General features: G+C 34.7%; 1 protein-coding gene across 1 annotated transcript; it reads left to right on the plus strand.

Annotated features, from left to right (window-relative positions):
• Positions 1–12206: 12206 nt before the first annotated feature.
• LOC132309284 (uncharacterized mitochondrial protein AtMg00810-like) lies at positions 12207–12741 on the plus strand. The gene is made up of 2 exons (XM_059807602.1): positions 12207–12352; positions 12495–12741. The coding sequence occupies exons 1-2, from the start codon at positions 12207–12209 to the stop codon at positions 12739–12741; spliced, it is 393 nt and encodes a 130-aa protein (XP_059663585.1).
• Positions 12742–16614: the final 3873 nt, after the last annotated feature.

Raw genomic sequence — 16614 nt, forward strand, 5'->3', positions numbered from 1 at the left:
ATATGGTAAGACAACTATAGAAATGGGAACGGGAAGTTTACTACTTGACTCTCACATTTCTCATTCACATAAATCTCAATCCCTAACCAAGACATCCATTTGTAAAAATGGAAATTTAAACCCTACTCGATAATATTTTATTTATTATTTATCATTTAAGCTTAAATATAATAACTGTTTATGTGTATTTTTCATTTATCGATAAACACATACATTGTTATCATTGATAACGTAAAGATATTTGTCTTATTTTAAAAATAATGAACAAAAAAATATGTTTGTTAATATTAAACCGTTTTTAAAAAATTCAACATCAATTGAAAACAAATTATTAAAATATCTATGAAGTGTCCAATTATTCTCTAACAAGATTGCTCACAACCTTAACAAATGGGATGATGCTCGTAAAAAAACTATTGATCTTCAGTGGAATGTGGCCCTCTTGATTATCTAAAGTCATAAATAATGATATTTGTTTTGCTTATAAGCTCTCTGTTTTCTTCATGCAAAAAAAATAAAATAATAATAAATAAAAATCATAAACATAAACACATGCATAATCATAAACATAGTTTTGACGTTTATAAAATTAACCCGTGTGAACAATAATTATGTAAGTGAATTTATACAATCGATAAACATAAATAATATTAATAAATATTTTTTTTCTTCAAAATTTGTTTATATAAATAATAAATTATACACGTAAATAGTTACCAAACGGAAGCCTCAGTTTCTGATCGGATAAGATATGTATGTGTGTGTGTATATATATATATATTAAAGGTAAAACGATAAATAAAAAATTAAAATTAAAATTAAACTAAAAATTTGGGAGACATGCAATTGATTCATAACATAATTAATTACATGTGTACATAAAATGATTCTATTATATGGTGTTTTCTTAGTTTTTTAAGGTAAAGATAATGAACTTGTACCTGTTTTATTGTTAAAATATAAAATATAAAAAAATAATAATAAAAAAGAAGAAGAAAGTGGCATCACTATTCATAAAAAAAATATTATCCAACTACACAATAGGTTCAAAAAGTACTTTTAGACTATTTTTTGACAAATAATCGTATAATGCATTCCTTTAAAAAAATTAAAAATAAAAACAAAAAAGTGTTTTGCGCCGTGTAATTCTCACCGTTTTTCTCATGCGTTGCTTTTGAGAGATGGGCAAAAGACTTTTGCCTTCTAGACTTTCTTCCTTTAATTGCGAATGCGGAAAATTCAATACAACACGTATGCAAGTCAAAAGCTCAATATTATTTGAGATTGACTCCTTTATTAAACATTTTATCATACCTACACTTAGATATTTCTGACACAAAATTATTGAGGATGAAGATACTCAACAGTTGTCTCTGGTGGAGGTTTTACTGCTATGAATTTAGTAATATAAGGATATTTAATATTGTATCTATACTGTATCTATATCAGTTAATTGCGCTTCAGAAATGGGTGAATATTAATTAGTTTTAATGACTGAAACGTAGTTAAAGACTGTTTTGTTGTCTTGTAATTTTATGAGTGAGTTTGCCAAGACTGTTAAGCTTAAATTTGTTACTCTTTGTTCTTTCAAAATAGTTGGATATTTTGAAAGCTATGATTTCGAGCTAACAAGAGCCAAGCAAATATTCCCGAATTATGCAGCCAAAATAGTCTATTAGATTGGTCTTTTTGACTCGAACGAATGGCATAATTTTCCAATTTCTTCCTTGATCTTCAAGGAAAACTGAGAGGCCTTGCCCAATCACAAGTCAAGAATAAGAGGGTTCTGTTGAATAAGGGGGTTCTGTTAAACCCCACTAACCATTGCTAAAACTTCTTAGCACTCTATTTATATCATTTATAAACATGTTAAGAAAATGGCTACAATAATTTTTTTTTTCTCCAAAATTCAATTTCTAGCTCCGCCCCTGATTATTATTAGTATTATTCTTTGACCCGGATATGTATTTCTATTTATTTTTCCTTCAATAATTATGTATTTTCCATCAATGGATCATTGTGCCCCCAAGGTTTTGACTGTTCGCAGAAGCAAATGCTACTAGCTGCTTGATATTTCAATCCAAAACCTCAAAGCCTCCGTTCCATTGTCATTGGAATATTTCTAGCCAAAGGCGAACAGAGGGGTGGGCAAAGGTATGCTGTAGCCCACCCTAAAAATAAGTACTTTATTTTTACTATACTAATATTGCCCACTCCAAAAAAAAAAAAAAAAAAAATAGTAAAAACCCATCCAAGAATTTCCAAGAGCAAAACCATCATCAGCTAGGTTTCGATATCTTCACCGAAGGCAAAAGAATGCCTCCATTGGCTGCTCACACTCACGTTTGTGAGTCAATTCAATACCCTTCCACGTTCGCAATTTCTTTTTTTCTGATTTCTACTTATTTTTCTTCAAATTTTGGAATTGAATCACGCAATCTTCTTCTTTTTTTCCTAAAGAAATTTTGTTATTATTAGCCCACCCCAACGAGAAATCCTGGATCTTGTTTCTAGCTATTTAAGTCTGTCATATCCCTGTTACTATATATGGCTTATTAATCATCTAATACTAGATGAATTTTATATAAGTTATAAATTAGATAATCTTTTTTATTGGGTAATCTGATTGGATTTTGAAAAATGGATTGGATTTCATTATTGTTTAATTCACTCTTCTTAACTTCAATACATGCAGTTTTAGAAAAACCCAGATTCTGAATTTTATTCTAAATGGTGACTTGGCCGAAAATTTGGAATGCTTTTGGTTTGGTGCACTGTTTTTTAAAATTATTTTTTCATCTTTTTATTTTAATGTGTGTGTATATATATATATATATATATATATATATATATATATTTTCTAGTTTCTATTACATTATCTTTGTCAATGACAAGCCTTCACCATCTTTCGAGCAAAATAAATAAATAAATAAAAATGTTTCTTGCCAATGACAAAAAAAAAAAGGAAAAAAAGACTAAGAGGGAATGGGTATGTTAATTCCTTGTACTCAAATCAGCCCTTTCCATGGATTAGTTTCTCAACGAATAAGTAATTATAGGAGTGAAATCTTGATTTAATTTGACAAATCAAGCGATATCCAAGGCAATAAAATATGAAAAATAAGCATTTTTTATATTTCTATAATTAAGCAAAAGAATTTGCAAATAATAGTACTAATGCTATAAGTTACTGTTGGTCCTAAGTTACCTTAAAGAATGTTTGCCTTTTAATGTCAAAAAGTATTGTTTCAGTGGCTTTAAGTATGATTTCTATCTGCATTGTGTGTTGAAATAAGGTCCAGGGATTGTACTGTCATTTACTACCTTGTATCACATTGTACTCAGTGTCTGTAATAGTGCATTGTAATGCTTCAGCCTGTTTTGATCAAAATCACTGTGAAAGTGAAGGTTCAGCACTTCAATTTTAGCTACAAGTGCTCATAGGGGTACTATGGCCTTTTCTCAGTTGTATTGCATATATATACGTATGCTCAGGTAGCTGTATTGCACTGCATTGTCTTGAATGAACCTGCATTGCCCTTTATACAACCTCGGGACTTTTGCTTAGTTGAGAAGTGTAAAATATGTCACAAGGGTATTTTGGTACTTTCCAGCTCTGCTCAAATATGTGACACGTTTTAGTGGTTCTAGAGAGCTGCTGGTATATGCAAGAATATTACATTCCTTAAAGGCTAAGTTTGGATAGAATTGAAATTTAGTAATAAAACTTGTAACCAGCGCCTTGTAATTCTCACCGTTTTTCTCATGCGTTGCTTTTGAGAGATGGGCAAAAGACTTTTGCCTTCTAGACTTTCTTCCTTTAATTGCGATATGCGGAAAATTCAATACAACACGTATGCAAGTCAAAAGCTCAATATTATTTGAGATTGACTCCTTTATTAAACATTTTAACATACCTACACTTAGATATTTCTGACACAAAATTATTGAGGATGAAGATACTCAACAGTTGTCTCTGGTGGAGGTTTTACTGCTATGAATTTAGTAATATAAGGATATTTAATATTGTATCTATACTGTATCTATATCAGTTAATTGCCTTCAGAAATGGGTGAATATTAATTAGTTTTAATGATTGAAACGTAGTTAAAGACTGTTTTGTTGTCTTGTAATTTTATGAGTGAGTTTGCCAAGACTGTTAAGCTTAAATTTGTTACTCTTTGTTCTTTCAAAATAGTTGGATATTTTGAAAGTTATGATTTCGAGCTAACAAGAGCCAAGCAAATATTCCCGAATTATGCAGCCAAAATAGTCTATTAGATTGGTCTTTTTGACTCGAACGAATGGCATAATTTTCCAATTTCTTCCTTGATCTTCAAGGAAAACTGAGAGGCCTTGCCCAATCACAAGTCAAGAATAAGGGGTTCTGTTGAAGAACATGAATGACCCCACTCATAGGTTGTGCACTTCGGCCCTAACTTGGAGGGCTCTATATGATCTTCTCTTGAAGTGGGGTTTAGTGGTTTATGGTAAGAAAGAAGATCTCTATATGATCTTCCCTTTCTCTCTAGTAATCAATCTATGGCACTCTCAACGTCAATTGTGCAATCTCACACCCTAAGGTTTGTACAAGACATGGTACTTGTATGAAATTAACCTTTCCTTTATTCTACAAACTTCAAAGGAAAGAAAAATCAATTTAATAAATCAAATCCCGCGCATTTTATTTCTATTTTCTAATGATTGAAGATTTCACGGTGCTAGTTGATATGTATGTATTCTTATTTTGATCAGTATTCATCCTCGATTGATTGGAGTTTGATCTTGTTTCATCCCAACTTTACACAATTTCCTGGGATTGATGTCATTACTAGCTAAGATCGATCCTAGGGTCAATACTCGTCATTTAGGCTCCATAGCCTCAACATTAGTTTCACCCCCAATTTTTTTTTTTTTACATATTTATGGCTATTAAAGCTAGAGAAATTACTATTGTAACCATTGCTAAAACTTCTTAGCACTCTATTTATATCATTTATAAACATGTTAAGAAAATGGCTACAATAATTTTTTTTTTTTCTCCAAAATTTAATTTCTAACTCCGCCCCTGATTATTAGTATTATTCTTTAACCCGGATATGTATTTCTATTTATTTTTCCTTCAATAATTATGTATTTTCCATCAATGGATCATTGTGCCCCCAAGGTTTTGACTGTTCGCAGAAGCAAATGCTACTAGCTGCTTGATAGTTCAATCCAAAACCTCAAAGCCTCCGTTCCATTGTCATTGGAATATTTCTAGCCAAAGGCGAACAGAGGGGTGGGCAAAGGTATGCTGTAGCCCACCCTAAAAATAAGTACTTTTTTTTTACTATACTAATATTGCCCACTCCAAAAAAAAAAAAAAAAAATAATAGTAAAAACCCATCCAAGAATTTCCAAGAGCAAAACCATCATCAGCTAGGTTTCGATATCTTCACCGAAGGCAAAAGAATGCCTCGATTGGCTGCTCACACTCACGTTTGTGAGTCAATTCAATACCCTTCCACGTTCGCAATTTCTTTTTTTCTGATTTCTACTTATTTTCCTTCAAATTTTGGAATTGAATCACGCAATCTTCTTCTTTTTTTCCTAAAGAAATTTTGTTATTATTAGCCCACCCCAACGAGAAATCCTGGATCTTGTTTCTAGCTATTTAAGTCTGTCATATCCCTGTTACTATATATGGCTTATTAATCATCTAATACTAGATGAATTTTATATAAGTTATAAATTAGATAATCTTTTTTATTGGGTAATCTGATTGGATTTTGAAAAATGGATTGGATTTCATTATTGTTTAATTCACTCTTCTTAACTTCAATACATGCAGTTTTAGAAAAACCCAGATTCTGAATTTTATTCTAAATGGTGACTTGGCCGAAAATTTGGAATGCTTTTGGTTTGGTGCACTGTTTTTTAAAATTATTTTTTCATCTTTTTATTTTAATGTGTGTATATATATATATATATATATTCCTAGTTTCTATTACATTATCTTTGTCAATGACAAGCCTTCACCATCTTTCGAGCAAAATAAATAAATAAATAAAAATGTTTCTTGCCAATGACCAAAAAAAAAAAGGAAAAAAAGACTAAGAGGGAATGGGTATGTTAATTCCTTGTACTCAAATCAGCCCTTTCCATGGATTAGTTTATCAACGAATAAGTAATTATAGGAGTGAAATCTTGATATAATTTGACAAATCAAGCGACATCCAAGGCAATAAAATATGAAAAATAAGCATTTTTTATATTTCTATAATTAAGCAAAAGAATTTGCAAATAATAGTGCTAATGCTATAAGTTACTGTTGGTCCTAAGTTACCTTAAAGAACGTTTGCCTTTTAATGTCAAAAAGTATTGTTTTAGTGGCTTTAAGTATGATTTCTATCTACATTGTGTGTTGAAATAAGGTCCAGGGATTGTACTGTCATTTACTACCTTGTATCACATTGTACTCAGTGTCTATAATAGTGCATTGTAATGCTTCAGCCTGTTTTGATCAAAATCACTGTGAAAATGAAGGTTCAGCACTTCAATTTTAGCTACAAGTGCTCATAGGGGTACTATGGCCTTTTCTCAGTTGTATTGCATATATATACGTATGCTCAGGTAGCTGTATTGCACTGCATTGTCTTGAATGAACCTGCATTGCCCTTTATACAACCTCGGGACTTTTGCTTAGCTGAGAAGTGTAAAATATGTCACAAGGGTATTTTGGTACTTTCCAGCTCTGCTCAAATATGTGACACGTTTTAGTGGTTCTAGAGAGCTGCTGGTATATGCAAGAATATTACATTCCTTAAAGGCTAAGTTTGGATAGAATTGGAATTTAGTAATAAAACTTGTAACCTGCTGCAGCTGGTGAGAATAGTGACAAATTAGCTGAGGTGGCAAGCCTGCATTGGTGCATTGCTCTGAAAATATCTGAATTGTGCTCTCCCAATCATTGGTAGAACGTGACAGGTGTACTGTAGCAGCTGTACAAGGGCTGTTGTGAGTACACTAGTATATATATGCTGTTATAAGGCTCCTTAGGGTTCAAGCCTTGAAAATTCACATTACACATTGAGCTGCACCTGAGTACCCGCGAGCATACTGTGTCAAATAAGTTTTTCTCTGCTGTTTGATGATGATCTATGCAAGAAAAACTCATTGAATCAACTCCGAGGTGTATATTGATTGCTAAGATGAGGCTGCTGTCAAAGTTGCTGATGCAAGGGCTGTATTGAGTAGTGACTTTGTGTTTCATGCTGCTGTGGTCTATTATGAAGGTTGACACAGGTATAATTCATCTTTTTACACTTGCTCAGACTGTGTTTGTGTTGAGAATATACATAAAATGAATTTGGACAGTGTGGTCACTAGTTAAGCTTGTTTTTGTGAAATAATCTTGGATTCAAGTGCTGTTTGATTATACTTAGCTATTTCATGATGATTTATGCTGCTAGCAAGTATATTTTGATGAATCAAGATTGTTAAAAGTTGAGCTTGTGACAAAAATATGGTATGGTTTGATTTTGAGTATTCTATGCTGAAGCTATTTTATGTTGAGACTATTCTGTGCTGAAGCTATTTTGTACTGAAGGTATTCTGTGCTGAACTAAGGACTTTAACTGAACTTTTGTGATATACTTATGCTGTGTTTGATTATGCAAAGTTATGAACATGAGTACAACAGTGAAAGAAGACTGTGTAAGGTGCTGGTAAATTGATCTCGAAAGGAATTTCCCATGTTACCCCTCGGACCCTAGATGCAGCAGATTGTAGTTTTGAGGCAATAACTTGGAATTCTGTGTGTCCAGTTTATTTTAATTGTTGCAAAGACTTTATTGTACTAAACTATATCTGTAATGGTGTGTCTGGTGAACTATGAGAGCTTATTTGGTCCAAGCATGGTTGCTTAGGACAAGGGGAGTACTCGGATGCACTGTGGTGTACTAGTGTGTGTATTAGTTGTGAAATTAGTATTTATTCTTGTGCCTGGGTGTGTGTACAGAGAGTGAGACAACTGAGTGTGTAATAAGATACATACAGCTAGTAGTGGATTGCTTATTGGCTGAGGCCAAGAACCAAGGTTTTCCCTAGTTAAGAGGGTTTCCTTGTAAACTTTGTGTTATCTGTTCCTTGAATGCTTGTTTAGTTGCATTGTGAAAGTTTTATAAAGCAAAGTGTTAACCAATTCACCCCCTCTCTTGGTTCAATAATTTGTATCAGAGCTTTGGTCTACATTGTGAGGTTCTAATAAGCCTGCAGTTGATCCAAGCAATAGATGAAAGTCAAGTTATCAACAAAGCTCTAGGATTTGAGGGTTCAAACTATGACTCTTGGAAAACTAGAATGGAAGCCTTCTTAATGTCTCAGTCCTATGATGTTTGGCATGCTGCTGTACATGATGTTGCGATTCTCATTCCTGATAACTCCTCAACTAAAGACAAATTGGCTGTGGCTAATGATGGCAAGGCCAAACATGTTCTCTTTTGTGCCTAGAGGCAACAGGAGTTCACCAGAGTTAAAAATTGTAAAACAGCCAAAGAAATATGGGATTCTCTTCAAGCAGCTTATGAGGGAAACAATATTATTAAGGAGAACAAGATACAGCTATTCAAAGTTCAGTATAAGGTTTGTAAGATAGAAGAAAGAGAAACTGTTGTTGAGTACATGTTCAGGATCAATGACCTTGTCAATAATATGAGAGCTCTTGGTGAAGATATTAAGGATGTTGATGTTTGTAAGAAGATACTAAGGTCACTCACTTCTAGATTCAATCCTAAAGTGACAATTCTCGAAGACAAAGATGTTTCTAAATTGAAGATTGATGAGCTTCAAGCCTCTCTCATCACCTATGAAATGAGAATTGATGTTCCATCTATTCATAGAAGAGAAACTGCTCTTAAAGCAAATGAAGTTGTTGAAGAAACTGAAACAAAGTCTGAAGATGATCTTGAAGAAGATGAGGTAGCCTACCTTGCTAAGAAATTCAGAAAGTTCAGGTTTAAAAAGAAGAATCAGCTGCAAAATTTAACCTGTTATGAGTGTGGTAAACCTAGTCGTGTTGTATCTAATTGTCCTAACTCAAAGGGGAAAAGTCAAAAGAAGAGTGAGGGAGGAAACTACAAAGGAAGGTTTAGTAGAAAAGCACTTATCTCAGACTGGGATGCAGCTCCTGAAGAAGATAAACCTGAGGAGACACAAGAAGATGAATATTTCTTTATGGCAATTCTCGAAGCACCACAAACTCCAATTCAAGTTGAAGAACATAGTGACACTGAGATTGACGAAATTCTTGAAGAATGTAAAAGGCTTGCAGTGAAGTGTAATCAATAGAAGTCTCAGATAAAAAGGCTCAATTCAGAATTGTTAAAGTCCAAACAAATTCTCACTAAACACTTCAAACTTAAACTGTCAATGCTGTGTTCAGCTTATCTTATTTTTTAAAGCCTATTGAAATCTCAAGTCAACACTCAGTGGTCTACCAAGAAGTGTAAAGAAGAACTGTCTCTCATTCTTGAAGAAAGATCCCTAAAGATGGCTGAGATCTAGAAGCAATCCACAAAGCAAATTAGAAAGACTGGAATTGGCTATGTGTGTAATTCAGCTACAAAGGTCAATCAAACTCACTCTGTATTTGTCAAAGCCACAACTGGTGAAGTGCATGCAAGGTTTCCTATCATAAAACCTTAGAGGTTCAAGGGGAGTTACTTAATGACACCTGCAGTGCTCTAAGCTTCAACAAGAGAGACTTTACTACTAGAGCTATAAGGAACTTCAAGATAACTAGAATGTATGTCAAGAAGTCAGACTTAACTTCAGCTCAGAAGGTCAAGGACAAAGGATCATTGATGAAGACTAAAATGATATGGATTCCTAAGAAATTAAACTCTGTGAGCCTCCTAGTGTATACAACTTTTAAAACTTGTAACACTCAAGACAAATGGTATGTTGATAATGGCTGCTCTAGACACATGATAGGTGATAAATCCAAATTTACTTCTCTGAAGCAGTTTGATGGAGGAAACATTATCTTTGGAGATAATCAAAAGGCAAAAATTATTGGTATTGGAACTGTAAACAATTCTGAAGAATTACCTGAGATTCATGAAGTTCAACTTGTCGAAGGACTCAAACACAATCTTTTCAGTGTAAGCCAACTGTGTGATAATGGAAAAGAAGTATGCTTCGATAAAGAGAAGTGTAGTGTGGTTGATCTCAGATCCAAACAAGTCATTTTCTTAGCTTATAGATCCTCAGGAAATTTTTATACTGTCACTAAAGAAACTCAGAATACTCAATGCAATCTAACAACTTGTGATGAAGCTAAGCTATGGCACAAAAGATTAGGACATCTGCACTTAAGAAATTTGTCTAAACTTCTTAAACTAAAAGCTGTCAGAGGTTTACCTGATATCAACTTCAAAGAAGATCATCTCTGCAAAGCTTGTTAACAAGGAAAACAAACCAAAGTCTTATTTCCCTCCAAGGAAACCAACTCTTCAAAAGCTCTTGACTTGATACATATGGATCTCTGTGGCCCTACCAGAACTACTAGTGTTAGTGGAAGTAAGTATTTCATGTTTCTTATTGATGATTTTAGTAGGATGGTATGAGTTTAGTTCTTGAAAGAAAAATATGAGGCTATTACACATTTCATTAAGTTTGTCAATCTTGTTGAAAATGAAAAAAACTGCACTGTGAAGAGACTTAGGTTTGATTGTGGCTTTGAATTCATCATGAAAGAATTTAAGCATTATTGTGATGACAAGGGTATTAAGAAAAAATTCTCAGCTGTGGCCACTCCTCAACAAAATGGGGTTGTGGAGAGAAAAAATAGGACAGTTCAGGAAATAGGAAGAACAATGCTACTTGAAAAAGGCTTGGCAAAAGGGTTTTGGGCTGAGGCTGTAAGTACTTCTGTGCATATTATCAAGAGAGTTCTTCTTAGACCAAATTTAAATAAAACACCATATGAATTGTGGTATGGAAGACCTGTAACAGTTCACTACTTCAAGGTGTTTGGCACCAAGTGTTATATACTGAACCACATTGATAATCTGGGAAAGTTTGGTTCAAAGGCTGATGAAGGCATATTCTTGGGATATTCTACAAAAAGTAAGGCTTATAGATGCTACAATCTCAGGTCTTCGAAGGTGGTTGAGTCAATCAATGTGAAGTTTGATGAGAATCCTCAGTCCACACCTCTTGAAGACTGTGACAATACTTTTGGTTCAAATGAAACCAGTTCCTCAGTTACTAAACCTGAAGATCCAAGAGAACCACTTATCCAATGCTGCAGAAGCAGGTTTAAGCTGAGAACATCATTGGTTCATCTCAAGTTGGAGTTTAAACAAGAAACAAAAAGAAGCTAAATGAATTAGAAGCTGAAGATGGTGAAGAATACAGTCACTTTGCTATGCTGTCATCCATTGAACCAAAGTCTTATTTTGAAGCTCAGAAAAGTAGAGATTGGCTAGCTGCTATGCAAGAGGAACTTAATCAAATCAATAAGAATGATACTTGTACAGTTGATCCCAGACCTGAAGACAAGAATATAATTGGCTCAAAGTGGATTTTCAGAAATAAAATGGATGAAAAAGGACCAGTTATCAGAAATAAGGCAAAACTGGTGTATAAAGGTTACTTTCAGTAGGCTGGTATTGATTATGATGAAACTTTTGCTCCAGTTACAAGAATGAAATCCATTAGAATGCTTTTATGTTTTGCCTGTCACAAATAAGTCAAAGTATACCAAATGGATGTCAAGTCTGCTTTTTTTTAATGGAGATCTAAATGAAGAAGTCTACTTGGAACAACCTGAAGGCTTTGAAGATTCAGAGTTTCCCTCTCATATTTATAAACTAAGTAAGGCTTTGTATGGTCTCAAACAAGCCCCCAGAGCCTGGTATGAGAAGCTGCATCAGTTCTTAGTTGAACAAGGATTTCACAAAGGCAAGGTTGATAATACTCTTTATGTAAAAACTCATTAAGAACAGTTTCTAATTCTGCAAATCTATGTTGATGATATCATGTTTTGTGGCTCGGACACCTTATTAGCTTCAGAATTTGCTAATCTCATGAAGACAAGGTTTGAAATGTCACTTTTAGGGACTCTCAGATACTTTTTAGGCCTACAAATTACCCAAACATCCACTGGAATCTTCATCTTTCAGCAAAAGTATGCCTCTGAGCTACTTAAAAAGTTAAAAATGGATGATTGTAAGGCTGTCTCAACACCACTATGTCCTAATACCAAACTCTCACTGAAGTGCACCACTGAAGCTATTCCTTCAACACTTTACAGGTCAATCATTGGTAGTTTGTTATATCTTACTGCTTCAAGGCCTGATATAATGTATTTAGTGGGTTTAGTGGCTAGATTTCAAAGCAATCCAAGAATCTCTATCTTCAAGCAGCCAAAAGAATCTTCAGATATGTCAAGGGCACCATCTCCTATAGTCTATTCTATATTTACTCACCCTCAATGTCTATTGTAGCTCCTCAGATGCTGATTGGGGTGGATCTTTACCTGACAGAAAAAGTACCTCTGGTTGTTGTTCTGTTCTTGGTTCCAATGTTGTTTCTTGGCTAAATAAAAGGCAGGACACTGTCTCTCTTTCAACCTCTGAAGCTGAGTATATAGCTGCCTCACAAGTTGGCTCTCAATTACTTTGGATGAAAACTACTCTCTCAGATCTTGGCATTCAATTCTCTGGACCTCTCAAGCTTTTCTGTGATAATTAATGTGCTATTGTTATCAGTAAGAATCCCACACTACATTGGAAGAGCAAACATATTGACATCAAGTATCACTTTCTCAGAAATAAAGTTCAAAAAGGACTTATTGATATTATTTATTTGCCTACTAAAAATCAACTTGCAGACGTCATGACCAAACCTCTTCTTCCTTAGAGATTCTCAACCCTTGGAGCTCTTCTCAGGGTTGTTCCTCCTCCCTCCTGAACTTATATTGTTGGTCCTACTCATCTTTTGACCTTCAATGTCAAAAAGGGGGAGAAATGGACTGAAATAAGGATAGCTTGAAGCTATTCCTTTTGTATTTGGGTTGTTCTCTTTTTTGTTATCTGCATCACTGTGATTGAGGCCTTATTTCATATCAAAGTTTTTGTCATTAAAGGCAAAAGGGGGAGATTGTTGGTCCTAAGTTACCTTAAAGAATGTTTGCCTTTTAATGTCAAAAAGTATTGTTTCAGTGGCTTCAAGTATGATTTCTATCTACATTGTGTGTTAAAATAAGGTCCAGGGATTGTACTATCATTTACTACCTTGTATCACATTGTACTTAATGGTCTGTAATAGTGCATTGCAATGCTTTAGCTTGTTTTGATCAAAATCACTGTGACAGTGAAGGTTCAACACTTAAGTTTTAGCTACAGGTGCTCACAGGGGTACTATTGTCTTTTCTCAGTTGTATTGCATATATATATGTATGCTCAGGTAGCTGCATTGCACTGGATTGTCTTGAATGAACCTGCATTGCCCTTTATGTAGCCTCGGGACTTTTGCTTAGTTAAGATGCATAAAATCTGTCACAAGGGTATTTTGGTACTTTCTAGCTCTGCTCAAATATGTGACACGTTTCAATGGTCTTAGAGAGCTAGTATATGCAAGAATATTACATTCCTTAGAGGCTAGGTTTGGATAGAATTAGAATTCAGTATTAAAACTTGTTACTTGCTGCAGCTGGTGAGAATAGTGATAAATTAGTTGAGGTGGCAGGTCTGTATTGGTGTATTGCTCTGAAAATATCTGAATTATGCTCTCCCAATCATTGGTGGAATGTGACGGGTGTATTGTAGCAGCTATACAAGGGTTGCTATGAGTACACTAGTATATATATGTTGTTATAAGGCTCCTTAGGGTTCAAGCCTTAAAAATTCACATTGCACATTGAGCTGCACCTGAGAACCCTCAAACATACTATGTCAAACAAGTTTTTCTCTGCTGTTTGATGATGATCTATGCAATAAAAACTCATTGAATCAACTTTGAGGTGTGTACTGATTGTTGAGATGAGGCTGCTATCAAAGTTGTTGATGCAAGGGCTGTATTGAGTAGTGACTTTGTGTTTCATGCTGCAGTAGTCTATTCTGAAGGTTGACAAATGTATAATTCATCTTTTTACACTTGCTCAGATTGTGTTTGTGTTGAGAATATATAGAAAATGAATTTGGACAGTGTGGTCACTAGTTAAGCTTGTTTTTGTGAATTAATCATGGATTCAAGTGCTGTTTGATTATACTTAGCTATTTCATAATGATTTATGCTGCTAGCAAGTATATTTTGATGAATCAAGATTGTTAAAGTTGACTTGTGACAGAAATATGGTATGGTTTGATTTTGAGTATTCTGTGCTGAAGCTATTTTATGCTAAGACCATTCTATGCTGAAGCTATTTTGTGTTGAAGTTATTCTGTGTTGAAGCTATTTTGTACTGAAGATATTTTGTGCTGAAGCTATTTTGTGCTGAAGCTTTTATGTGCTAAACCAAGGACTTTAACTGAACTTTGTGATATACTCATGCTGTGTTTGATTATGCAAAGCTATAAAAATGAGTACAATAGTGAAAGAAGACTGTGTAAGGTGCTGGTAAATTAATCTCAAAAGGAATTTGCCATTTTACCCCTCGGACCCTAGATGCAGTAGATTGCAGTTCTGAGGCAGTAACTTGGAATTCTATGTGTCCAACTTATTTTAATTATTGCAAAAACTTTATTGTACTGAACTACATCTGTAATGGTGTGTCTGGTGAGCTGTGAGAGCTTATTTGGTCCAAGCATGGTTGTTTAGGATAGGGGGAGTGCTTGGATGCACTTTGGTGTACTAGTGTGTGTATTGGTTATGAAAATTAGTGTCTATTCTTGTGTCTGGGTGTGTGTGAAGAGAGTGAGACAGCTGAGTGTGTAACAAGATCATACAGCAAGTAGTGGATTGCTTATTGGCTGAGGCCAGGAACCAAGGTTTTCCCTAATTAAGAGGGTTTCCTTGTAAACCTTGTGTTATCTGTTCCTTGAATGTTTGTTTAGTTGTATTGTGAAAGTTTTATAAAGTAAAGTGTTAACCAATTCACCCCCCTATTGGTTCAACAGTTACAACCAATCCATAAAAGCCAGACTAAGTAATAAAGTACCTCTTATTTTTTCCTCCGCCTCGGGCTGTCTGGTGATACCATCTACAGTTTAGCCTGCATCAGTACCTTGACCAACTCCAGGTCCAATAGTAACAAGCCCTACGGCCAATCCAGCAACAATAACGGAATCGACATAAATCAGTGAATTCATGATAAGTTTGTTTACACCCTTATTTTGGCTCAATGGAAAATACACACGTGGAAGGAATTTTTGGGCGAAGCCGGTTTGTGATATATGAGAGGAGTTTGGGTCAAGACAAAATTCTAGGAATTTTAATTAGAAGTCGTTGATAGTTTTTGGCTTAAAACAGTGTCTCCAATGGAAATAAAACACGTGGGCATGTGTATGAGATTTATCTGACAGTTGAGTTAGTATGAAAGTCCACTACAAAAGAAGCCACGTTTGAACAAGATGACTTGGTCAAAGGAACGTGTCAATTATTGGAGTTTTAGACGTGGATATAGAGTTCCTAAAATGTGGAAGTTAGTTTTCTTCAAAAGCTATAATATAACAGAAAATCTAACCGTTTTAATGTGGGCCACTACTACCACCATCCTGAAAATGGGTGATGGCCATTTCTTGTCGTGCAATTTATTAGGGAATCAATAGTGATGGCACGATTGCATGAAGTTCCAGAAAAATCAAAACACGATTACATGTTTGGAATGTTGGAGCTTTAACGGCATTTAAGGGCACAATTGCACGATTGTTGGCATGTTTGGAACGTGGGCACTCCAAAGAAAAATTAAGGGCACGATTGTTGGTATGTTTGGAGCGTGGGAGCTCTAAACGAAAATCAAACATGATTGCACGTTTGGAACGTGGAAGTTCCAAGAAATCAAAACACAATTCCAAAATGTTTGGAACATAGGAGTTTCAGGCACGAATTTCCAGACACGGTTACATAATTAGAACGTGGAAGAGAAACGTGGAAATTCTGGAAGGATCAGAAAGGTACGATTGCATGGCTTGGACACTTGGTAGCTTTTGGTGGCATCAATGGACCTGCTATTACTAACTGATTGTATTTTTCATTCTATAAATAGGTCATTATGTATAACGTAATAGGGGTTTAACGCCAAACACAGCATTTCAATACAACTTTACTTTTCATTCTAATGCACTTTCAATTTGATTAGTTTTAGTCTTGCACTTTACTTTTTATTAGATAATTCCTTTACTTTCATAAGTAATTTTACAGTTCATCTTAACCAGTTAACTTTCCCGAAGTCCTTTATCAAAGGCAAAAAGAACCTAGAGGTGTTTATTCCAGACCTCTTCATAATCGCCTAGTCTCGTAGTCTTCCTTTTGGAATATTGCTTGGATCTCTCTTTGGAACTACTGCAGTTCCTGGCATGCCCATTCGGTTCCATCGGAACCGATGCCCGCTTTTTTTCAAGCCCAACATAGTGGCACACCTGGCGGGACATTCTGAACGGAGTGTTTCTATCGCGGGAGGAAAAA

This window comes from Cornus florida, unplaced genomic scaffold (assembly GCF_030987335.1).
Source record: "Cornus florida cultivar Cherokee Brave unplaced genomic scaffold, ASM3098733v1 CherokeeBrave_3.0.0_Hap2_Chr05, whole genome shotgun sequence".
NCBI lineage: Eukaryota > Viridiplantae > Streptophyta > Magnoliopsida > Cornales > Cornaceae > Cornus > Cornus florida.

Coding starts and splice junctions, on each gene's coding strand:
- LOC132309284 (XM_059807602.1), top strand. CDS start 12,207: ATGGATGATTGTAAGGCTGTCTCAACACCACTATGTCCTAATACCAAA. Junction 12,353..12,494: donor GCTTCAAGGCCTGATATAAT/GTATTTAGTGGG, acceptor TGTCTATTGTAG/CTCCTCAGATGCTGATTGGG.